We start from the raw sequence: 24,845 nt of genomic DNA on the forward strand, positions 1-24,845 counted from the left end.
CATGAAATTTTCAGACTTTGTCAACATGAGGGTGCTAAAGTTTCGTCGCGATCGGATTCATGATAACTTACACGATAACTTCACGCGTCGATCAAAAGGTAAAGTATGCAATAAGAACTTCTTGGGTGAAGACGAGACCAACACTCAAGCTCACATATTTTTAATGATACGGTAGTTTCTACCTACTACGCTACTTTCTCACATTCATATTTCTTAAGTGTTTTTGGGGGCCAAAATACATGTTGCCCCCTTTCAGGCTTGGGGGCATGACCCCGTGGCCCCCCCTGGATCCGCTAGGCCGAAACTAACTAGGCCGTTTTCAAACGGTCTGATATTTCAGGTCATGGTTTGCAAACGGCCGGTGTTTTCAGGCTGTTTCATATGCCCTGACTGGGCCAGGCCGTTTGCAAACGGACAATTTTCATACGGCCTGTAACATATATTCATATTTCACCATCTGTCGCAGCATCAAATGCTGATGTGGTGCACTCAAAAGCCGGAATTGGTCCTTGGATGCCGTAAGGACCCTTTTAAGAAATAAGTGACCCGACTGACCCCTTAGAGATTGGCCTGAGCTCTGACCGAAATAAGTCTTTTACCGTTTCACGGGAAGGGACAAAAAGGTCCCTGATATGCTTCTTGTACAATTACCAAACAAAACAAGCTTTTCAACGCCAACTCAGTGAGTGTTCCTAAAAAATTTATTACGCATATTCCGTGAATGAAAAATTGCCGGGTCATGTCAGGTCAGGCTGCCAGAGCAAGTTTGTTAACTTGACAGTTCAATCGATATGTATGCAATAAGACCTTCTCGGGTGACGACAAGACATGACGACACTTTATGAAGAAAGATAGTAAACCCGGTAGTTTCTCCATAGGCGTGGGAACCGGGGCAGTGGGGACAGCTTGCCCACCCCCCAACTATGGGGCCGTGGGGGCGGTGCCCCCACAACTTTCAGACGGAATACCCCATTTTTTGCAAATGTTTTCTTTTTTTGTTGAAAAAAGCCAAGGGATGAAAAATAAGTGGCCCAAAACCGGTGAGAAAGCTAGATTCGGGGGGACCCTAGGTTGATCTCTGTTATGGTGTGCCCCCCCCCCCCCCAGTCTGAAAGTAGTTCCCGCACCCCTGAGTTTCTCTACGCTATTGAATCACGCCGGTGATTCTAACTTTTAGGTATCTACTACGCAACTTTCTCACATTAATTTTTCTTCAAGCGTTTTGGGAGGGGGGCCAAAAGATATGTTGGCCCCCCTTTCAGGCTTTTGGGGGGGCATGGCCCCGGTGGCCCCCTCCCTGAATCCACCAGTGGGGGGCGGTGCCACCACAACTTTCAGACGGAATACCGCCCTTTTTGCAAATGTTTTCTTTTTTTTTGTTGAAAAAGCCAAGAGATGAAAAATAAGTGGCCTAAAACCGGTGAGAAACTAGATTTGGGGGGACCCTAGGTTGATCTCTATTATGGTGTGCCCCCCCCCCCCCCCAGTCTGAAAGTAGTTACCGCACCCCTGACTTTCTCATGTCCGTCAAGACAGCCCATATTCAGCCCAGATTCAGCCCGGATTCAGCCCAGATTCGGGACACCTCCGATCAAGCTGAAACTCGCACACAATGTAGGCCATGACATGCCCAATCCACAGTTAAAGTCATTCGGTGGCACTCCCAGCCGTTTGACCTACAGAGGTCAGCAAAGGTCACGTGGCCCAAATTTGCACAGCAGATTGTGGCCTACCCAGTAGAGCTAGAGCGCTAAAAATGGCACCAATCGACTCGCCAGTATCTAATCTTACTTTCCCAACACTCATTTGACCTATCAAGGTCATGCGATGACCTAAGGTCATTTGTGGGCTATGTCGAAAATACACTTGCACAGCAGTTTTCGAGTAGATGGATTGACCGAATTCCAAATCAAAGCACATCATCGGGTAGCCCATAGGCCGTAGTAACTTTCCTTAAAAACCACTTTTCGCTATGTGACCCCGTTTGACCTCGGCAGGTCAAAATGTGCAAATAAACGACACTCAATACGTCGCAGCCCGGATTCAGCCCAGATTCGGGACACCTCCGATCAAGCTGAAACTCGCACACAATGTAGGCCATGACATGCCCAATCCACAGTCCAAGCCATTCGGTGGCACTCCCAGCCGTTTGACCTACAGAGGTCAGCAAAGGTCACGTGGCCCAAATTTGCACAGCAGATTGTGGCCCACCCAGTAGAGATAAAGCGCTAAAAATGGCCCCAATCGACTCGCCAGCATCTAATCTTACTTTCCCAACACTCATTTGACCTCTCAAGGTCATGCGATGACATAAGGTCATTTGTGGGCTATGTCGAAAATACACTTGCACAACAGTTTTCGAGTAGATGGATTGACCGAATTCCAAATCAAAGCATATTATCGGGTAGCCCATAGGCCGTAGTAGCTTTCCTTTAAAACCGCTTTTCGATATGTGACCCCGTTTGACCTCGGCAGGTCCAAATGTGCAAATAAACGACACTCAATACGTAGCAGCCCGGATTCAGCCCAGATTCGGGACACCTCCGATCAAGCTGAAACTCGCACACAATGTAGGCCATGACATTCCTAATCCACAGTCCAAGCCATTTGGTGGCACTCCCAGTCGTTTGACCTACAGAGGTCAGCAAAGGTCACGTGGCCCAAAATTGCACAGCAGATTGTGGCCCACCCAGTAGAGCTAGAGCGCTAAAAATGGCCCCAATCGACTCGCCAGCATCTAATCTTCCTTCCCAATACTCATTTGACCTCTCAGAGTCATGCGATGACCTAAGGTCATTTGTGGGCTATGTCGAAAATACACTTGCACAGCAGTTTTCGAGTAGATGGATTGACCGAATTCCAAATCAAAGCACATCATCGGGTAGCCCATAGGCGGTAGTAGCTTTCCTTAAAAACCGCTTTTCGATATGTGACCCCGTTTGACCTCGGCCGGTCAAAATGTGCAAATAAACGACACTCAATATGTCGCAGCCCGGATTCAGCTCAGATTCGGGACACCTCCGATCAAGCTGAAACTTGCACACAATGTAGGCCATGACATGCCCAATCCACAGTTTAAGTCATTCGGTGGCACTCCCAGCCGTTTGACCTACAGAGGTCAGCAAAGGTCACGTGGCCCAAATTTGCACAGCAGATTGTGGCCCACCCAGTAGAGCTAGAGCGCTAAAAATGGCCCCAATCGACTCGCCAGCATCTAATCTTACTTTCCCAACACTCATTTGACCTCTCAAGGTCATGCGATGACCAAAGGTCATTTGTGGGCTATGTCGAAAATACACTTGCACAGCAGTTTTCGAGTAGTAGATGGATTGACCGAATTCCAAATCAAAGCACATCATCGGGTAGCCCATAGGCCGTAGTAACTTTCCTTAAAAACCGCTTTTCGCTATGTGACCCCGTTTGACCTCGGCAGGTCAAAATGTGCAAATAAACGACACTCAATACGTCGCAGCCCGGATTCAGCCCAGATTCGGGACACCTCCGATCAAGCTGAAACTCGCACACAATGTAGGCCATGACATGCCCAATCCACAGTCCAAGCCATTCGGTGGCACTCCCAGCCGTTTGACCTACAGAGGTCAGCAAAGGTCACGTGGCCCAAATTTGCACAGCAGATTGTGGCCCACCCAGTGGAGATAAAGCGCTAAAAATGGCCCCAATCGACTCGCCAACATCTAATCTTACTTTCCCATACTCACTTGCGATGACATAAGGTCATTTGTGGGCTATGTCGAAAATACACTTGCACAGCAGTTTTCGAGTAGATGGATTGACCGAATTCCAAATCAAAGCACATTATCGGGTAGCCCATAGGCCGTAGTAGCTTTCCTTTAAAACCGCTTTTCGATATGTGCCCCCTTTGACCTCGGCAGGTCAAAATGTGCAAATAAACGACACTCAATACGTAGCAGCCCGGATTCAGCCCAGATTCGGGACACCTCCGATCAAGCTGAAACTCGCACACAATGTAGGCCATGACATGCCCAATTAACAGTCCAAGCCATTCGGTGGCACTCCTAGTCGTTTGACCTACAGAGGTCAGCAAAGGTCACGTGGCCCAAAATTGCACAGCAGATTGTGGCCCACCCAGTAGAGCTAGAGCGCTAAAAATGGCACCAATCGACTAGCCAGCATCTAATCTTACTTTCCCAACACTCATTTGACCTCTCAGAGTCATGCGATGACCTAAGGTCATTTGTGGGCTATGTCGAAAATACACTTGCACAGCAGTTTTCGAGTAGATGGATTGATCGAATTCCAAATCAAAGCACATCATCGGGTAGCCCATAGGCCGTAGTAGCTTTCCTAAAAAACAGCTTTTCGATATGTGACCCCGTTTGACCTTGGCCGGTCAAAATGTGCAAATAAACGACACTCAATATGTCGCAGCCCGGATTCAGCTCAGATTCGGGACACCTCCGATCAAGCTGAAACTCGCACACAATGTAGGCCATGACATGCCCAAACCACAGTTAAAGTCATTCGGTGGCACTCCCAGCCGTTTGACCTACAGAGGTCAGCAAAGGTCACGTGGCCCAAATTTGCACAGCAGATTGTGGCCCACCCAGTAGAGCTAGAGCGCTAAAAATGGCACCAATCGACTCGCCAGCATCTAATCTTACTTCCCCATCACTCATTCGACCTCTCAAGGTCATGCGATGACCTAAGGTCATTTGTGGGCTATGTCGAAAATACACTTGCACAGCAGTTTTCGAGTAGATGGATTGACCGAATTCCAAATCAAAGCACATCATCGGGCAGCCCATAGGCCGTAGTAACTTTTCTTAAAAACCGCTTTTCGATATGTGACCCGAATCTGGGCTGAATCCGGGCTGCGACGTATTGAGTGTCGTTTATTTGCACATTTTGACCTGCCGAGGTCAAACGGGGTCACATAGCGTAAAGCGGTTTTTAAGGAAAGTTACTAAGGCCTATGGGCTACCCGATGATGTGCTTTGATTTGGAATTCGGTCAATCCATCTACTCGAAAACTGCTGTGCAAGTGTATTTTCGACATAGCCCACAAATGACCTTAGGTCATCGCATGACCTTGAGAGGTCAACTGATTGTTGGGAAAGTAAGATTAGATGCTGGCAAGTCGATTGGGGCCATTTTTAGCGCTATAGCTCTACTGGGTGGGCCACAATCTGCTGTGCAAATTTGGGCCACGTGACCTTTGCTGACCTCTGTAGGTCAAACGGCTGGGAGAGCCACTGAATGACTTTAACTGTGGATTGGGCATGTCATGGCCTACATTGTGTGTGAGTTTCAGCTTGATCGGAGGTGTCCCGAATCTGGGCTGAATCCGGGCTGCGACGTATTGAGTGTCGTTTATTTGCACATTTTGACCTGCCGAGGTCAAACGGGGTCACATATCGAAAAGCGGTTTTTAAGGAAAGTTACTACGGCTTATGGGCTACCAGATGATGTGCTTTGATTTGGAATTCGGTCAATCCATCTACTCGAAAACTGCTGTGCAAGTGTATTTTCGACATAGCCCACAAATGACCTTAGGTCATCGCATGACCTTGAGAGGTCAAATGAGTGTTGGGAAAGTAAGATTAGATGCTGGCGAGTCGATTGGTGCCATTTTTAGCGCTCTAGCTCTACTGTGTGGGCCACAATCTGCTGTGCAAATTTGGGCCACGTGACCTTTGCTGACCTCTGTAGGTCAAACGGCTGGGAGTGCCACCGAAAGACTTTAACTGTGGATTAAGCATGTCATGGCCTACATTGTGTGCGAGTTTCAGCTTGACCGGAGGTGTCCCGAATCTGGGCTGAATCCGGGCTGGGACGTATTGAGTGTCGTTTATTTGCACATTTTGACCGGCCGAGGTCAAACGGGGTGACATATCGAAAAGCGGTTTTTAAGGAAAGTTACTACGGCCTATGGGCTACCCGATGATGTGCTTTGATTTGGAATTCGGTCAATCCATCTACTCGAAAACTGCTGTGCAAGTGTATTTTCGACATAGCCCACAAATGACCTTAGGTCATCGCATGACCTTGAGAGGTCAAATGAGTGTTGGGAAAGTAAGATTAGATGCTGGCGAGTCGATTGGGGCCATTTTTAGCGCTCTAGCTCTACTGGGTGGGCCACAATCTGCTGTGCAAATTTGGACCACGTGACCTTTGCTGACCTCTGTAGGTCAAACGGCTGGGAGTGCCACCGAATGACTTTAACTGTTAATTGGGCATGTCATGGCCTACATTGTGTGCGAGTTTCAGCTTGATCGGAGGTGTCCCGAATCTGGGCTGAATCCGGGCTGCGACGTATTGAGTGTCGTTTATTTGCACATTTTGACCTGCCGAGGTCAAACGGGGTCACATATCGAAAAGCGGTTTTTAAGGAAAGTTACTACAGCCTATGGGCTACCCGATGATGTGCTTTGATTTGGAATTCGGTCAATCCATCTACTCGAAAACTGCTGTGCAAATGTATTTTCGACATAGCCCACAAATGACCTTAGGTCATCGCATGACCTTGAGAGGTCAAATGAGTGTTGGGAAAGTAAGATTAGATGCTGGCGAGTCGATTGGTGCCATTTTTAGCGCCCTAGCTCTACTGGGTGGGCCACAATCTGCTGTGCAAATTTGGGCCACGTGACCTTTGCTGACCTCTGTAGGTCAAACGGCTGGGAGTGCCACCGAATGACTTTAACTGTGGATTGGGCATGTCATGGCCTACATTGTGTGCGAGTTTCAGCTTGATCAGAGGTGTCCCGAATCTGGGCTGAATCCGGGCTGAATCTGGGCTGAATATGGGCTGTCTTGATCAACATGACTTTCTCTACGCTATTGAATCACGCTGCTGATTCTAGTAGGTATCTACTACGCAACCATCTCTCATTAATTTTTCTTCAAGCGTTTTGGGGGGGGCCAAAAGATATGTTGGCCCCCCCTTTCAGGCTTTTGGGGGGGGCCATGGCCCCGGTGGCCCCCCCTGGATCCGCCAGTGGCACCCCAACAGTGGCACGTGCAAATGCATTGCCTAGTGGGTGCCTACCTACAAGTTTCAGCGCAATCGGCTTAGTAGTTACCGAGATATTGCAATTGTTACAAAACTGACACCTTTTCGTTTTGCACGTTGCAGGTGCATAAGGGGACACCCACATGTATCGGGAATAGTCCAGTACTTGGCAGAAGAAATGAGGCTACCCTACAAAAATTACCGCAAGTAAATCGGTCAAGTGGGTGCCTCGCAAAAGCGTCCGCACGGCCGGCCGGCCGCTCATACTAAAAAAATTTCCGTTAATTTACGAAAGACTTCGTTCGCTTCGCTCGCTCCGTAACCATTCGAAAGCTGACGGTGAGCTTATTCCAAAAATGTAATTTTTATTAAAATCGTTCGATGACCTTTTTCAGAATTGGCGTTTTTTTTTTTGTAAAAACGTAATAATTTTTTATTCAACGAGCTGTCCAGGACATTCTTGAAATCATAGGCATATTTTTTCGTTTTCCAGTGAAAGCCGAATACCAAACGAACAATATGTAGCGAAAAAAAATACTCTCAAATATTAATATGCGTCTCTCACAGCCGGCAAAAGACGCAATCACACAATTCAGTGTCACGATGGATCAAACTAAGCCACTAACAAGCGTAAAATAAGCCTTATCGACACGCAGACCCGGCGCTCTCGGCTGTCTGACAGACCACGGCAGGGACGTTCGGCTGTCGCCCTACTAAACGGACGTCATATTTGTTAGCTTAACGATTCGAAGCGGTACCTAAGCTGTTCAGGATACCTCAGAGGAAGTTTTATTGCTCTGTCATTTTCACATCATGTATGGATTTGCATTTGTTTATGTCTACTTTGCTCAACTCAGGAAAGTTGGCCGCGCTGAGCTGTCCGGCCTCAGCTGGGCTGGAGTGGGGGTAGCGCCCGGCGGGGCGGGGCAAGCTTTTGACCGGTCGCAGGGCTGAACAGCTGTCACTGGTACAGCCTCTGACAGTGAAACCCCACTAACTTCCCCTGTGTGGGCATTGAGCGCAGCAGGACGGAGTAAAACCTGTATAAGAAAATATAAGTTAAAGCATGTTGTAAATATGGCAGAACAATGAACTTTCTTCGCTGGTATCCCAGGGGCTCCGCCACATGTGGGTACGCGGGGTCCGGACCCCCTCCCCCCCAATAATTTACCGGGGGGTACAGTACCCCCAATATTCCGAATACCTTTAAGCTTGTTTTCGCGTAAGAATGACTAAATCATTCACAGAATGTGTTGAATAGTTTAGAATGTGTTGACAGTCGCAAAGCTAAGACATTTAACCCTCGCCCGTATTGGTGTTTTTTCCAGCCGCGAACGTATAAGGGGGGGGGGGGGTCCGTTGGAAGTTGGAACCCCCCCCCCCTTGCCGTTTCGCCCCTGATCGAGCTAGAGCTTCGCGGAAAAAACGAGCGTGTTGCCCGTCACGAGAGGAAGCCGATGATAACCAATTTTAAGGTCCTAGGTCATCGGTTGACCTTCCAGGTCAGGTCAATGACCCAAAAGTCAGGAAAATCGGGACCTGTTAGAAAGCCGTAAAGCGTGGCTGCTCTGGGGTTTTTCGGGGTGCTGATCACGAATATCATGTTAGTTTTGATCACAGATGATGTCTTCATGCATTTAGGCCAGGTCGGGTCAGGTCAGGTCAACCAGTAAGGGTATTCGTAGTAGGTGGCAACCGCCTCTGACAGCTTCGTAACATGTTACGAAGGCACCAAAACTACTTCGTAAATGTTCATATGGTTGCTAAATTCGAATCCAGCTCCAAAAACTGGCCTAGAAACATGTAAAACTCGAAAAAAGTGAACCGAGGTCATCAAAGGTCAATGACCTGACCTGACCTTACGGTGACCTTGACACCCACCCTAATGCATGGGAGCAACATCATATCCCATGTTTGAACGCTTGAAACCACGAAAAGACTGCAAACGCGCGGCTAATGCGAGCCGACATACGCCGAATCGCGATTCCGGCTAAACATGGTCTCGAAAAGTAGGTCACAGGTCAAAGGTCATTAAGGTCAGGGTCATCAAAATTTCAGGGTAGGTGTAAAATTGATTGACGCGAGGGTACTGAAAGTTTCGTCGCGATCCAGGTACAAAATTCTTTCAAGCATTAATCAAGGTTTATTAAATCGTCAGCAGGGATGGAAAAAGCTCAGCTGACAACCCACTAGACGGCCCCAACCTTATCTTGAAGAATCTTGATGCTCCCTCTGCAACCAAGCTGGTCTCTATTAGCAGTGGTCAGTGATTCAATAGAGTCTATGAACCACTCCACTCATAGAAATCACCGTCGGTAGGATTCAGGATGCGTAGAAACAAGATACCTTGATCGAGATCGATATTCAGTCGCCGAACACGACGATTCGTCCCGCGGCTGGTGAATGTCACCGAGCATTGTATTAAGCGTGAAGACTGCAACGCCGGGCGCCGCTGAAAATCCGCAATTAGCTTCGGCCGGCGCCGCTCGAGTTTGTCGTACAGAAAATGTATCACCGGGGTTCACTAGGCACAGGGAGTCGAGCAGCGGTAGTGCTGGAGCCGTACCGTATCCAGTGAGCTGACCGGTCCACCCTTCTGCGCGCCGCCAGTCGAGTGAGTCGGCGGCCGGCGGAGAGCCGGCGCCGGCGGCCGGCACCCCGTGCAGCACGCCCGGATCGGCGCCGCCGGCCGTCTATCGCGCCCTCAAGCCGTCCAGACAGCCGCCGGCCGCCCTCAACAAGGAACACGGTGAGCGCCGCCAGCCGGGCTTGTGGCTCCATTTCGGTGGTAGCCAGTCTACTTTCACGCTGTTTCACTGTCCCACCCTTGGTCGGAGAGCCCGGCCCTGGTCAGCGCTGAATCGCAGTGTGCTGACGGCTGCCGGCTGGTGTCGCAGTGTGCTGACGGCTGCCGGCTGGTGTCACAGTGTGCTGACGGCTGCCGGCTGGTGTCACAGTGTGCTGACTGGTTGCCGGCTGGTGTCACAGTGTGCTGACGGCTGCCGGCTGGTGTCACAGTGTGCTGACGGCTGCCGGCTGGTGTCACAGTGTGCTGCCGGCTGGTGTCACAGTGTGCTGACTCTGGCTGCCGGCTGGTGTCGCAGTGTGCTGACGGCTGCCGGCTGGTGTCGCAGTGTGCTGACGGCTGCCGGCTGGTGTCACAGTGTGCTGCCGGCTGGTGTCACAGTGTGCTGACGGCTGCCGGCTGGTGTCACAGTGTGCTGACTGGTTGCCGGCTGGTGTCACAGTGTGCTGACTGGTTGCCGGCTGGTGTCACAGTGTGCTGACGGCTGCCGGCTGGTGTCACAGTGTGCTGACGGCTGCCGGCTGGTGTCACAGTGTGCTGCCGGCTGGTGTCACAGTGTGCTGACGGCTGCCGGCTGGTGTCACAGTGTGCTGACGGCTGCCGGCTGGTGTCACAGTGTGCTGACTGGTTGCCGGCTGGTGTCACAGTGTGCTGACGGCTGCCGGCTGGTGTCACAGTGTGCTGACGGCTGCCGGCTGGTGTCACAGTGTCACAGTGTGCTGACTCCGGTTGCCGGCTGGTGTCACAGTGTCACAGTGTGCTGACGGCTGACGGCTGGTGTCACAGTGTGCTGCCGGCTGGTGTCGCAGTGTGCTGACTCCGGTTGCCGGCTGGTGTCACAGTGTGCTGACTCCGGTTGCCGGCTGGTGTCACAGTGTGCTGCCGGCTGGTGTCACAGTGTGCTGACGGCTGCCGGCTGGTGTCACAGTGTGCTGACTCTGGTTGCCGGCTGGTGTCACAGTGTGCTGACTCCAGTTGCCGGCTGGTGTCACAGTGTGCTGCCGGCTGGTGTCACAGTGTGCTGACTCTGGTTACAGTGCTGACTCTGGCGCCGCCGCCGCTGCGACACGGCGCCGCCGCGCGCCACCAGAGGGCGGCGCCGTCGCCGACCCCGCTGCGGGCCGGCGCTGAGCCCGTGTCGGCGGCTCCGTCGCCGCCGCACACGGCCGTGACCGCCGTTTCGGCCGAACAGGTGGGACGCCACGCGCCGCGGCCGCTCAGTCGCTACCTCTCCAACGGCGGAGCGGGGAGCATTCATTTGCATGGACTAGGCTTCGCCTTTGTGAGGAGCGGGCGTTTCTGGCCACACTTTAGTTTTCTGCGTGTGAACTTGACAGAACTTCATGCACAATTTTGCATGTCGCCTAACCCGCGCCCCGCTGGAGGGGGGGTAGAGAGGGGGGCAGATTCTGCCCCCCTCCCGTTTTTCGCCAATAACTTCTAAACGCGTTACGCCAGCGACGTCAAACTTTCAGTACCTTATAATACATCAATTTGACACGTTCCCTGAAAATTTGAGCGAATTCCGTCGGATTTTTTTTTTTTAGAAAATGACGTTTTAGTGACGTCATTTTCGCCTCGAAAACGGCAAAATTTAAAACGCTGCTAACATCTTCGTTTTTAAAGGAAGCAAGACGTAACAAAAAAGGGTATACGTGATTTAACCTTTGTCTATCAAATGGCTATCTCGGTTTTTTGAAAACTTTGGATTTTGGCCCAATTTTTTTCTCAAAAAACTGATTTTTTTGGGAAAATAATTATAAAATCCAAAATTTTGAGTGTATCGAAAAAACCGGAATGTATGTCAGACAAGTGGTCTATGTGCATCTACATACCAATTTTTAGAAGAATCGATTCAAAAATGTGGGAGTTATTCAAAATTGTATGGCGTCACGACACACAAAATTTTTGAAAAATGAATTTTTCGGAAGTTCTAGACCTCGTACGGAAACAAAAATAGCTCTATTCGATTCGCCGTGACAAACTGCATCAGATAGACGCCTTTTTAGGCCTTGACAACCAACTTCAAAATTTGACCTCACTTGACCTGACCTTGACCTGACCTCGACCTAAAATTCATCCAGATGTGGTCCATATCACTTATTGAGTGTGCTTATTGAATTCTATGAATAAAATGACCCATAAAAATCTGTCGCACATGCCCTTTTCTATATTTTGTTTTTGGTCACCTGACCTTCACCTGACCTTGACCTTGACCTTGACCTTCGGATGATATTGTATGCAACGAATATTGTCTTGGTAGCCTAAGAACACGTTTTGGGCCATCAGTCTCACTCCATTCTTCGGCAACTACGGTGCAAGGCTGATAATGTAGAAACTTGTGACCTGACCTTGTACTGATTTTGTACCCGTGACCTGACCTTGACTTGACCTCTGACCTACTAAAGCAAAAAAAAATTGGGCTCTTAACCCTAGCCCGCACATGTCATTTTCCCATCCTAGAACGCACATGGGGGGTGCTACCCCCCCCCCCCGCGCCATTTCGTTCCTGTTGGAGATAGAGGGGGCATTCCACGATAGATCGTACCACTTTTTTCCAATTTGACACCCTCATCTCTCGGAATTTGACGAGAATTGGTCTCAGGGGTAATCAGGGGCTCTGAATCCACCTGTAACAATTTCAGGCTTATCAGATAAGTATTTTTTGAGTTATGGTGTATAACATTTTTTGGATCTTGCTTTGCAGCGCTAAGTTTGGCGGGCTGTAACTCTAAGACGGTTTATTCAAATGCCAAATGTTATATAACATTGAACTTGCAATGAAACAGAGATTAATATGTATTTTTGAAATTTCGAAAAATACGCTATTTTTTATATATGACATATCGAGTTTTCTTTCATTTGTATTTTTTGGACTTTGGGACCAAATTTTTTTGAATTTTTATTTCTTTAAAAAAAATATTTGGCTCATTGTTAAGAAGTATGCAAAAAATTAGGAAGGTGTTCTTTCTATAAATGTATTTATTTTACGTCACGATAACGGTTTCGAATAGTGATTTCGGGAGGGGAGCTTAAAAATGGCGTGGTAAAGCTGCCTAGTGACATCACGGGTTACTGAAATTTCAATTCAATTTCAATTCAAGTCTGAGTCATCTGAAAAAAAAAGTGAAAAGAGGGTTCATTCAACCCCCTTTCCTACAAGCGCGACGGTGAAAAAGGCTGTTTGGTTCTGACATTGTTTTGGACGCCAATGACCATAGCTGTCCGAGATGAAAGTTACAGGACGCATACATGGTGTCCTCCAGAGGTCTCACAACTTGTATATCTGGGAATTTTTCAAGGTTACATGAGGTCAGGTCGGTCACGTGGCATCACTGTTATAAATCAATGGGGAAATATAAAAACTGTTATTTTGGCGCCGAGAATGATCTAAAACTATCCCACGTACATGGTATCGTGATTTCATGCACTCCTTGCAAAGTCCAATGCTTTACTTTTGCATTGTTAACCTTGCGTGACGTCATTTATGACGTCACTAGGGTCGTACGAGTTTTTCGTCATTAACTCCCGATCAAATCGAGCTAGAGAGTCGGGAAAGCCACCAATGGACTCGGGAAGACCTTCCGAATCAAATGATATGCCATATGATACCCTTTGCCCAGCTTCGTGACCTGAGGGGCTCTGACCTGACCTTGACCCGAGGTCAACTACTTAAGTTGACCTCACCCTAGCAAAAAGTATACCATTCGATGCACCTGAGCTAGGCGAACACAATGATGCCAAAATCGCGGCTCTGCGGCCATTTTTTTGTGAAGTTATTTATCAAAAATAACTTCAGCCATTTTGACTGTATATCTATCTAACCGTAACGCCGTATATCTATCTAACCGTAAATAGCCTTTGCTCATGATTAACTATGAGCAAAGGCTATTTCATCATCACTAAAACTATAATACTAACAATGCTCATCACAGCCATCAACCATATATGTTCTAAAAACCGAACCCGTAACTTCAGTCACGTGACCTGACCTCAGACGCTACCGGTTAACCTGAGACCTTAAAATCGGGTACCAATCGCTGCGACTTGTAACGGCATACACGCTCGTTTTTTCCGCGAGGCTCTAGCTCTATTAAAAGCGAAACGGCGTGCTGGGGTCGTATCAACCCCTCCGAAACCCATTTTGTTTGCGGGAAAATGAGGAACTTATAGAAAGAACACCTTTCTAATTTTTTGCATGTCGATTTGCAATGACATGAAGATTATTTTGAAAAAATAAAAATGTGAAAAATTTTGGTCCCAAAAGTCATTAGAGGCAAATGAAAAAAGATTAAGGTTTTTGCTCAACAATGAAATTTTTCCTTTGGAATTTTTGAATAGTGATATCAATTTTTGATTCATCGCAAGCTTAGTGTTGTTTACTTTTTGTTGGTTGCTTAACCCGTTCTTGAGTTATAGGCCATCAAACTCACCGTTACATACCGAAGTTAAAAAAATGTAATGCAATATAACTCAAAAAGTTTTGATCTGAGAAGTCTGATATTTTGCCAGGCGTCTTTGGGGCCTATGATTACCCCTAGGACCGATTTTCATTAAAATCTGAGAGATGAGGGTGACGGGCCTGGTACGATCTATCGTGGAATGCCCCAGAGCTTAGCCCGGTAAAGACCAAAAAGATTCTTTGGGAAGAGACGAATCCAATGATACCCCGTTTTACCTTCTCAGGTCAGTCATTGACCTTCCAGGTCAGGTCAAACTAAAAATGATGCTGTTTTGGGTCACCGTTGGATATCAAGTGCGCTGCTTATCATATACCGATGACGATGCCGTTTTCTGGTGCCAAGCCAGCTAGATTTCATTTCAGGTCAAGTTAGGTCAAGGTCAATGATATGTGTTTGTATGTCTGTGTGTGTCTGTGTGTATACTGAAGTGTGCACCGATTGTTTATGCGGCCATATTACATGAAATCATGATCTGAGAAGCTTTTACGAAAAATGCAGTCAAAAAACATCACAAAAAGTAAATTCAGCTTGCCTAAAACGCAATTATTTTAGATGACCTAGGTTGACCTTGACTCTGACCTTGACATCTGTACATCGTCGAACAACATGTTCCATGATAGGTGGGAGGTAAGACTGGCAAAAAAGGCCGAAATCAAGGTGTCAAAAGCTCAAAAGGCCCATAGCCAACGCAAGATGTTGAGAATTGGCCATTTGGGTCATGACATGACCTGAAAAACAAGGTCATATCTCCGTAACCAAAAATCACAGAAACTTGAAATTTTCAGTGGACGTCAAGAAAGGATAGAGGAACAGCTATACGAAAAATCAGCCTTCTAGCTCTAAAAAAGTTGAGTGCAGAGCAGAAAGACTACCTGCGGGGGTGGCAACCCCCCCCCCCCATGTGCGGGCGAGGGTTAAGATCTGCCTTGTTGAGAGCTTTCGATAACCGTTTTCCCCGTCTTTCTACGACCATCGGTTCGGAAGTTAAGGGGGGCAGAATCTGCCCCCCCCCCCCCCCCAGCAGGGCGCGTATGGGTGAATGGCCCAGCGGGGCGCGGGCGAACGTCAGGTCACCAGATAAAGTGAAGTGACCATGCCTTTATAAAGCCGAGAAAGAGAGAGAGAGAGAGAGAGAGAGAGAGAGAGAGAGAGAGAGAGAGAGAGAGAGAGAGAGAGAGAGAGAGAGAGAGGAGAGAGGAGAGAGAGAGAGAGAGTGTGTGGGGGGGGGTGCGTGCGTGCGTGCGTGCGTGCGTGCGTGCGTGTGTGTGTGTTCCCACAGTTTATCCTTCAGGACTGCGGAAGTCGGTTAATTGGATGGGGTTTTCAACGCCAGCAATGGGAATATTTCGATTTTTTTTTTTTTTTTTGACTGGAGTCAGGTCCAGGTTTGTGACCTCTCCGTTAAAAGCCAATTGGGGGAAATTACAAATAGTTACCTCCTGCTTTGAGCAAACACCCAAAACCAAAAGATATTTTCCGCTTCCCCTTTGAGCTGCCAGCAAACATTAACCCGCGCCCTGCTGGGACCCCTGTTTATGCCCTGAGGTCATCTTAGGTCACGAATAGTATATAACAGTTTTTCGCAAATAACTTTTGTTAGAGGCATGCTAGAGCGATGAAAATGCCTTACATGTGTTCAGCTCGACGATACGGATCGACTGATATGCAACATGACCCTTTCCGGTCAGGTCATGACCTTGACCTGAGGTCAAATTTCAAGTTGACCTTTCAAGGTCAAGTTATAGTTCATTCGATGCGTCTTGACGAGAGGAACACGATGCCGGTAAAAGTAAGCTCGTACAAGGCTTGTGTCAAAAGTTATTGCGGATAAACTTTTCGAAAAAAAATCGGCTATTTTTGCAGTTTTTGCCCCCTGCAGGCAAAACCGTTGACGTTAGGTCAAATCTGAGAGAATTACTCAGAAAGGGCGTTAATAGGGCTATTGAATGCGCTTTTCCGCGGCGCTGTAGCTCTATTGGTTCCCGAGTTATGCGTTGGCTTCTTGGAATTTGTCGACATTCGACCTGGAAATCGGCGAAATTTTGCCTTCAATGACCTCTGGTGACCTGACCTTTGACCTGATCAAAAATTGACCGAAATGATTTCCTTATTATTTTTGACGCTCTTTCGAACGCCGCCTTCTGCGTATCGCTACGTGGCCCAGGAGCCGAGTTAGAAGGGGGGTGTTCAAACCCCCCCCCCCCCAGCAGGGCGTGGAAATCCAGGACCCCCAGCCGGGCGCGGGTTAACCCTCGCCCCGTTGGGGGGGCCATTTTGCCCCCCTCTGAGGTTTTTCCTGAATAGCAAGAAAACGGCGGCGCGCAGCGCCGTCAAATTTTCAGTACCTTCCCGGGCATCAATTTGACACCTTCACACACAATTTCAAGTCTTAGGTCACCTTAGGTCAGGAGTTATTGAGGTCAAACTGAGGTCATGTTCGAGCAAAAATGCGCAAAAAACATGCAATCTTTAAACGCTGACCAAATCTACAGTTATCAAGCAATTTCAAAGTTCTTTATATGGTCTAGTAGCCAAAAAGCGGCGCTACAAAACTGCTATCTCGGATTTTCAAAATTTTGGGTTTTTGACCCCAAAAAAATTGATTTTTTAGGAAAACTTTAAAAAAAAAATCCAAAAATTTTCCGAATTTCGAAAAAAACGGAATATATGTGATAGTCCCTGCGCTCTTCTATCTACATACCAAATTTCAGATCGATATCTCGTTTTTTGGCCAAGTTATAGCGACTGTTCAAAACTGTTCAACTGTCCAAAAATGATGACGTCAAATTTTTGAACTCAATTTTTAGCGATTCTAGACCACGTACGGCAAAACAAAGACCACCATTGAACTCCCTGTGACGAGCTGCATCGTTTCGATACCCATTTTATGCAAAAATATCAACTTTGAAATTTGACCTGACCTTGACCTGACCTTGACCTGACCTTGACCTGACCTTGACCTGACCTTGACCTGACCTTGACCTGACCTTGACCAAAACGTGACCTAAGCTGGCCCCAAAGGCTGCCTGACCCACATAATCGCATTTGTCATGTAAAATGGACCATAAAACATGTATCACACGACACTTTCATATTGTGACCCCCCAATGACCTGACCTCTGTGACCTGACCTGGTATCAGTGACCTCAAATAGCAAAATATGTGTTTGAAGAACATTTCCCCATCGATGATTTTCAATGGAATGCATTTAACTCGAGTTTACAACGCATTTCTTGAAATGCCTGTAAACGGTGAAAATTGGACCGTTGACCTGACCTGTGACGTCATCGGTTTGACCTAGGTCAATAAATTGGGTCACAAGGTAGTTCCCTGATAGGGCTATCCAACACCGTTTGCCGCTTGTCGTTAGGTTGCGTGGTTCTCGAGATCTTAGGGGGGGGGGGCAAAATGCCCCCCCCCCCCCAACGGGGCGCGTTGCTCGGTAGAGCCCAACGGGGCGCGGGTTAAGAGACAAATTAGACATGTTATACGTAGCCAATCTCTGTACAAGCTCCACCTACAAGCCCCTCACAGGAAAACACCGTTGCTGTACAAATGTTAGTCCTTGGTGACATTTGATGACGTCACATGACCTTACAGCTGCCCTAGAGCAAAAAGGCATCAAGGTAGTCAAGGTTAATCGAATATGAAGTCATTGGTATATTAGGTCATTCCGACGCGTTTTAGTCAAAGAAATCAGGCAGTTGATTTTTCCACCATTGACTTATAATGGGGAGGTCAAGAAATAGACCTGACCTTAGGTCATCGATATCAAAATTCTGAGATAAACAAAGTATAGCTACTAATGACTATCATATCCTGCAACTTTTAAAGGACTCCGTCATCTACTGTAGCTCTGACACGGTGACGAAGCTGCAAAAAAGTGATTTGAGGTCGGGTCATTCGAAGTGGCCTGGGGACTTGACCTTGAAAGGTAGCAGTATCATACTTGCAGACAATGTGTAAAATTGATGGGTAATAATCATGCAAAATTTCGCGGCGCTTCCCCCTATTTGCGAAAAAGCTCGGGGGGGGGTTGCGGATATCCACCCCGTCGGTGCTCGAGTTAGGGAAAATGTGAGGTGCATGTTAGCGTCTGTTTGAAGTCCATGACCTGCTAGCGCCACACATGGACCCGGATGTGCCGTGCAATTTCAACAGGAGGGTGTCTCATAGCACGTGGGCTGTAGACCGACTGGGAGTAGAGAGCGCCTTATTGTTTTGACAGCTATTCAGTATTGTTGCAATTGATGTGTGCCAAATTTCATCTTAATATAAGCACTAACGTTATAGCAGCACAAACTTTTTTTCCAGAAAGTAAGTGCACTCCCGTCCTGTTTGTACTGTCTGTGTGTGGTCTGTGTACTCGGTACTGTCTGTGTATGGTCTGTGTACTCGGTACTGTCTGTGTTCTGTCTGTGTGTGGTCTGTGTACTCTGTATAGTCGAATACAGAATGATGTTCCACTCCTCAGAAGCTATCAGTTGACCGGAACGCTAAGTTGTACCGTTTATCACGCAATTAAGCGTGTCGATTGTGAGCATTGGGACAAAGCTATAATTTGTGAGCTCAGCCCGTGTGATGCGGCACAGCCTACCACTCCAGACAAATAATTGCCTGTGAAAAGTGGAACATCATTCTGTAGTCGACTATACTGTCTGTGTACGGTCTGTGACCGTGTTGGGTCTGTGTACACACGCCCCTGGTCTGTGTGTGGTCTATGTACAGTCTATGTACTGTCTGTGTACGGTTTATGTACTGTCTGTGTACTGTCTGTGTGTGGTCTGTGTACTCGGTACTGTCTGTGTACGGTCTGTGACCGTGTTGGGTCTGTGTACTCGGTGCTGTCAGTGTACGGTCTGTGACCGTGTTGGGTCTGTGTACTCGGTACTGTCAGTGTACGGTCTGTGGCCGTGTTGGGTCTGTGTACTCGGTACTGTCTGTGTACGGTCTGTGACCGTGTTGGGTCTGTGTACTCGGTACTGTCTGTGTACGGTCTGTGACCGTGTTGGGTCTGTGTACTCGGTACTGTCTGTGTACGGTCTGTGACCGTGTTGGGTCTGTGTACTCGGTACTGTCTGTGTACGGTCTGTGACCGTGTTGGGTCTGTGTACTCGGTACTGTCTGTGTACGGTCTGTGACCGTGTTGGGTCTGTGTACTCGGTACTGTCAGTGTACGGTCTGTGGCCGTGTTGGGTCTGTGTACTCGGTACTGTCTGTGTACGGTCTGTGACCGTGTTGGGTCTGTGTACTCGGTACTGTCAGTGTACGGTCTGTGGCCGTGTTGGGTCTGTGTACTCGGTACTGTCTGTGTACGGTCTGTGACCGTGTTGGGTCTGTGTACTCGGTACTGTCTGTGTACGGTCTGTGACCGTGTTGGGTCTGTGTACTCGGTACTGTCAGTGTACGGTCTGTGACCGTGTTGGGTCTGTGTACTCGGTACTGTCAGTGTACGGTCTGTGACCGTGTTGGGTCTGTGTACTCGGTACTGTCTGTGTACGGTCTGTGACCGTGTTGGGTCTGTGTACTCGGTACTGTCTGTGTACGGTCTGTGTACTGTCTGTGTACGGTCTGTGTACGGTCTGTGACCGTGTTGGGTCTGTGTACTCGGTACTGTCAGTGTACGGTCTGTGACCATGTTGGGTCTGTGTACTCGGTACTGTCTGTGTACGGTCTGTGACCGTGTTGGGTCTGTGTACTCGGTACGGTCAGTGTACGGTCTGTGACCGTGTTGGGTCTGTGTACTCGGTACTGTCTGTGTACGGTCTGTGACCGTGTTGGGTCTGTGTACTCGGTACTGTCTGTGTACGGTCTGTGTACTGTCTGTGTACGGTCTGTGTACGGTCTGTGACCGTGTTGGGTCTGTGTACTCGGTACTGTCAGTGTACGGTCTGTGACCATGTTGGGTCTGTGTACTCGGTACTGTCAGTGTACGGTCTGTGACCGTGTTGGGTCTGTGTACTCGGTACTGTCTGTGTACGGTCTGTGACCGTGTTGGGTCTGTGTACTCGGTACTGTCTGTGTACGGTCTGTGACCGTGTTGGGTCTGTGTACTCGGTACTGTCAGTGTACGGTCTGTGACCATGTTGGGTCTGTGTACTCGGTACTGTCAGTGTACGGTCTGTGACCGTGTTGGGTCTGTGTACTCGGTACTGTCTGTGTACGGTCTGTGACCGTGTTGGGTCTGTGTACTCGGTACTGTCAGTGTACGGTCTGTGACCATGTTGGGTCTGTGTACTCGGTACTGTCAGTGTACGGTCTGTGACCGTGTTGGGTCTGTGTACTCGGTACTGTCTGTGTACGGTCTGTGACCGTGTTGGGGGTACTGTCTGTGTACGGTCTGTGACCGTGTTGGGTCTGTGTACTCGGTGCTGTCTGTGTACGGTCTGTGACCGTGTTGGGTCTGTGTACTCGGTACTGTCTGTGTACGGTCTGTGACCGTGTTGGGTCTGTGTACTCGGTACTGTCTGTGTACGGTCTGTGACCGTGTTGGGTCTGTGTACTCGGTACTGTCAGTGTACAGTCTGTGACCGTGTTGGGTCTGTGTACTCGGTACTGTCTGTGTACTGTCTGTGACCGTGTTGGGTCTGTGTACTCGGTACTGTCAGTGTACGGTCTGTGACCGTGTTGGGTCTGTGTACTCGGTACGGTCAGTGTACGGTCTGTGACCGTGTTGGGTCTGTGTACTCGGTACTGTCTGTGTACGGTCTGTGACCGTGTTGGGTCTGTGTACTCGGTACTGTCTGTGTACGGTCTGTGACCGTGTTGGGTCTGTGTACTCGGTACTGTCAGTGTACGGTCTGTGACCATGTTGGGTCTGTGTACTCGGTGCTGTCTGTGTACGGTCTGTGACCGTGTTGGGTCTGTGTACTCGGTACTGTCAGTGTACGGTCTGTGACCGTGTTGGGTCTGTGTACTCGGTACTGTCTGTGTACGGTCTGTGACCATGTTGGGTCGTGTACTCGGTACTGTCTGTGTACGGTCTGTGACCGTGTTGGGTCTGTGTACTCGGTACTGTCTGTGTACGGTCTGTGACCGTGTTGGGTCTGTGTACGGTCTGTGACCGTGTTGGGTCTGTGTACTCGGTACTGTCTGTGTACTGTCTGTGACCGTGTTGGGTCTGTGTACTCGGTACTGTCAGTGTACGGTCTGTGACCGTGTTGGGTCTGTGTACTCGGTACTGTCTGTGTACGGTCTGTGACCGTGTTGGGTCTGTGTACTCGGTACTGTCTGTGTACTGTCTGTGACCGTGTTGGGTCTGTGTACTCGGTACTGTCTGTGTACGGTCTGTGACCGTGTTGGGTCTGTGTACTCGGTACTGTCAGTGTACGGTCTGTGACCGTGTTGGGTCTGTGTACTCGGTACTGTCAGTGTACGGTCTGTGACCATGTTGGGTCTGTGTACTCGGTACTGTCAGTGTACGGTCTGTGACCGTGTTGGGTCTGTGTACTCGGTACTGTCTGTGTACTGTCTGTGACCGTGTTGGGTCTGTGTACTCGGTACTGTCTGTGTACGGTCTGTGACCGTGTTGGGTCTGTGTACCGCCAGGTATACTGCGACTCGGAGCCGGACGGCCGGCCGCTGCACGAGGTACAGTACCTGGACCTGGACTTGGCCGATGCCGCCGCCGCCGCACCTGCTCCGCCACGCTCGCCGGCCAAGACGCCGCTGGGGCGCGAGGCCTCCACCGGCACCGTCTACAAAACGGTGGACTTTGTGAAGACGGAGGCCTTCAACAAGACGCGCCAGAGCGTCGAGCTGGAGCGTACTACCAAGGACGGCAGCGGACCGCTGTCCCGCAGCTCGGCCGACGTCAGCCGGCGCAGCGACGCCTGAGACAGACAGAGAGAGAGAGAGAGCCGCCGACACGGTACATATCGGACTGCCTTAGTGGCCGGCACACTGGAGGCGCCGGCCGACCGCCTCTCGGCGCGAGCTGCAGTGTGGAACGCGTGGCCGCGCTTCTGATCGACAGATGGCCGGTCAGTCGCGAAATCGCGTCCACGCCCAGGTATTACGTTTAATTGTTGTTCGTGTGTGTGCCCTGATTTTTTGTAATGGTGCTTATGTTTTGCAAAGTGCTGATCTGGCCATAGATTTGCTCAATGACCTGTCAAAAATTGGTAGTGGCGGCGGCTATGTGAGCCGACTGGCGCGGAGCGGCCGCGGGCCACTGGCCGGACCGCGGCATGGAGGTGAGAGAGAGGGAGAGAGAGAGAGAGAGAGAGAGAGAGAGAGAGAGAGAGAGAGAGAGAGAGAGAGAGAGAGAGAGAGAGAGAGAGAGAGAGAGAGAGAGAGAGAGAGCGTACGAGCGAGCGAGAGAGTAATATCGGCCCAGCGGCGCCATGTCTTTCTGGGCGGCGGCCGGACCTTGGCTGCCGTCACTAGGAAATCCAGCGCCCACGTGTACGGCTGGCTCTGCTTCAATATACTGATCGTGATCTGTCGATGCTTCGTCGAGTTATGAGCTTACGGCTAGAGACTTATGACCAGAGGCGACACCACGAATGTTCGACAGGGGGAGGACGGATCGACCGACTAAAAACCCAAAGGGTACTTTTACTTTTACTTTACGTACTTTTTTATTTCGTCATCCTTCCAACAGGCTGATGCGCCCACTTACAGGAAGGTTCCTGCTCGTCCTCTTCCTTACCTCTCCCCGTAGCCTACGGCCAACGTGGGAGGCCAGTGCCACCCCACTCCTGGTGACACAGCTGGGCACTGTAACTAGCTACTTAATTAGTAAACACATATTTATTGAAGGCCAGAGACATTGCTGTATGTACAGCTGTAACATCACCTTCAAAAATGTCATTTTCGTTTTACTATTTTAAGTTCGCTAAAATTTAAAAAGAGAAGTAGCGCGTGCGACCATGCAGAGTCTACTTCTGATGTAATTTTAGATTAGCTCATTACATCCATTACATCCACTGAACTCTAATATATACTGGAAGGAGCATTGGTGACTTGTTTTTGTCTATCGATTTCCGCCATGTTGTGTATACCAGAAATATAAATTGCATGTACGGTAGCAGAGGTGCAGTTAAGTAAGAGGTACACTACTCAAAAGTGCTGCTGCTTTCTGCTTGCAGTTTGATTGCAGTGATCAACTTTTCAAGACTTTGGTATACACAACATGGCGGAAATCGTTAGACATTCTGGCCCATATACGGCCAAGGCGAGTGCCTCCCCCTGATTACATCTACCTTCCTCCTTTTTTTACCAGGCAAGTAAATACTTTTTAACAACAAGTAAACCTACCACTGTCGATCTATAGCATCATCTACCCTGACACACTGAATGACAATCGAGTCTGAATGTTGCACCGTTCTTCGACACTAACAATCGGTGATGATTGGCTGTAACGATGCATTTTCAGCATGGGCTGAACCTGTTCGGCTTTCTCCGTTCTCTTAGCGATCTTCTTGGTGCTTCGCGTTAGCGTTTGCATGTGTTATCGGACTGATCCTTACTTCCTGGGGCTAGAGTCCAGAATCCACTCATCGCTTTTGTCAGAAAGTTCTGTGCTGGTTCGCTCCCGGCTCCGGTGAGTCCGGCTGGGCGTTGACAGGACCCACGTTCAGGAGGTAGGTATCTTGAACTTCTCACAGTTTCGCGATACTGTGCTTTTCTCCTCGCCGTGCAATGACTCGGGTGTTGCTTGTGGCTACTACTGTGTGTGGACTGGGGCCCACGGGGGAGAGGAGGTAAATGACGTCTGCTTAAAGGGACTATCCCACCTTCTAAAATGTTGTTAAAACCAGTTAAATTGTGCCCGACTTTATACATAAGATGACCAGGAACACGGTTCTGGCATTTATTTTTCATTAAACATCTTAGGCTTCCCATATTCCAAACACAAACTTTCAAATATGTGACGTCACAGCCCAAAATTACCTCCTTCCCCAGGCCACATTACTGTCATAAAGCTGATTCTTTTTACTCTGTAGGCACCACAACAAAGTTCAGACCAAGTTTTAAGCGATTTTTCAACGAACAAACCCATTTAAATCAGAATGACTAAACGAGGTGACGTCACACTAACGGTCGCTCCATGTTGAAGATAGGGCCTTGTACAAGGCCCATTTTCAAATGAAGGGAACGAATTTCTTCAACACCAAGAGGCCGCGGGGGTTGCAACCTAGATAGATAGTGGTTTCTGAACTTCGCCGCAAACTTGGCTATCTCAACTCAAACCCCATGTTAAAGGTGGGATAGTCCCTTTAAGGAGCACTTTGTCACCGACCCTGATCGGCTTTTCTTGTGCGCGTCTTCTCTTGTCAGCGTATGCGTTCTGTCTTGCCTTCTTCTCTTCCTCGCGCATCTTCACTTCATCATGCAGCTTCCCCTGTGCGTCCGGAATAAGGCAGGGAAGCTTTACACGCACCTTTCTTCCCATCAAGAGCTCGGCGGGGGCAGCGCCTGGTGGTAGAATGCGGTGTAGCTCGGTAAGCCATCAGCCAAGCGTTTATTTCTCTTTTTTCGCTGGTTTTCTCGGCTTGAGCCACATGAATTATCTTCGTCAGAGAAGACATCATTTTCTCAGCCAGTCCGTTTGCCTGCGGATGGCCAGGTGTGATCATTT

The 24,845-nt window shown here is 48.9% G+C and overlaps 1 protein-coding gene across 7 annotated transcripts in view; it reads left to right on the top strand.

Annotated features, from left to right (window-relative positions):
- LOC122363594 (GRB2-associated-binding protein 1-like) overlaps positions 1–22,707 on the top strand; it is a 62,218-nt gene extending 39,511 nt beyond the window's left edge. For 4 of the 7 annotated variants that reach the window (XM_043333055.1, XM_043333056.1, XM_043333058.1 and 1 more), the window contains 4 exons: positions 7,115–7,198; positions 9,602–9,740; positions 10,835–10,989; positions 21,809–22,707. In XM_043333055.1, coding sequence (XP_043188990.1) covers positions 7,115–7,198; positions 9,602–9,740; positions 10,835–10,989; positions 21,809–22,096 — 666 coding nt within the window. In that variant the 3' untranslated portion in view covers positions 22,097–22,707. The remainder of the gene's footprint in view (positions 1–7,114; positions 7,199–9,601; positions 9,741–10,834; positions 10,990–21,808) is intronic. The other 3 variants (XM_043333059.1, XM_043333062.1, XM_043333063.1) reach the window with 1 other exon arrangement.
- The last annotated feature ends 2,138 nt before the right edge of the window (positions 22,708–24,845 follow it).

The sequence above is a fragment of the Amphibalanus amphitrite genome, unplaced genomic scaffold (assembly GCF_019059575.1).
Source record: "Amphibalanus amphitrite isolate SeventyFive unplaced genomic scaffold, NRLGWU_Aamphi_draft 000629F_arrow, whole genome shotgun sequence".
Classification (NCBI taxonomy): domain Eukaryota; kingdom Metazoa; phylum Arthropoda; class Thecostraca; order Balanomorpha; family Balanidae; genus Amphibalanus; species Amphibalanus amphitrite.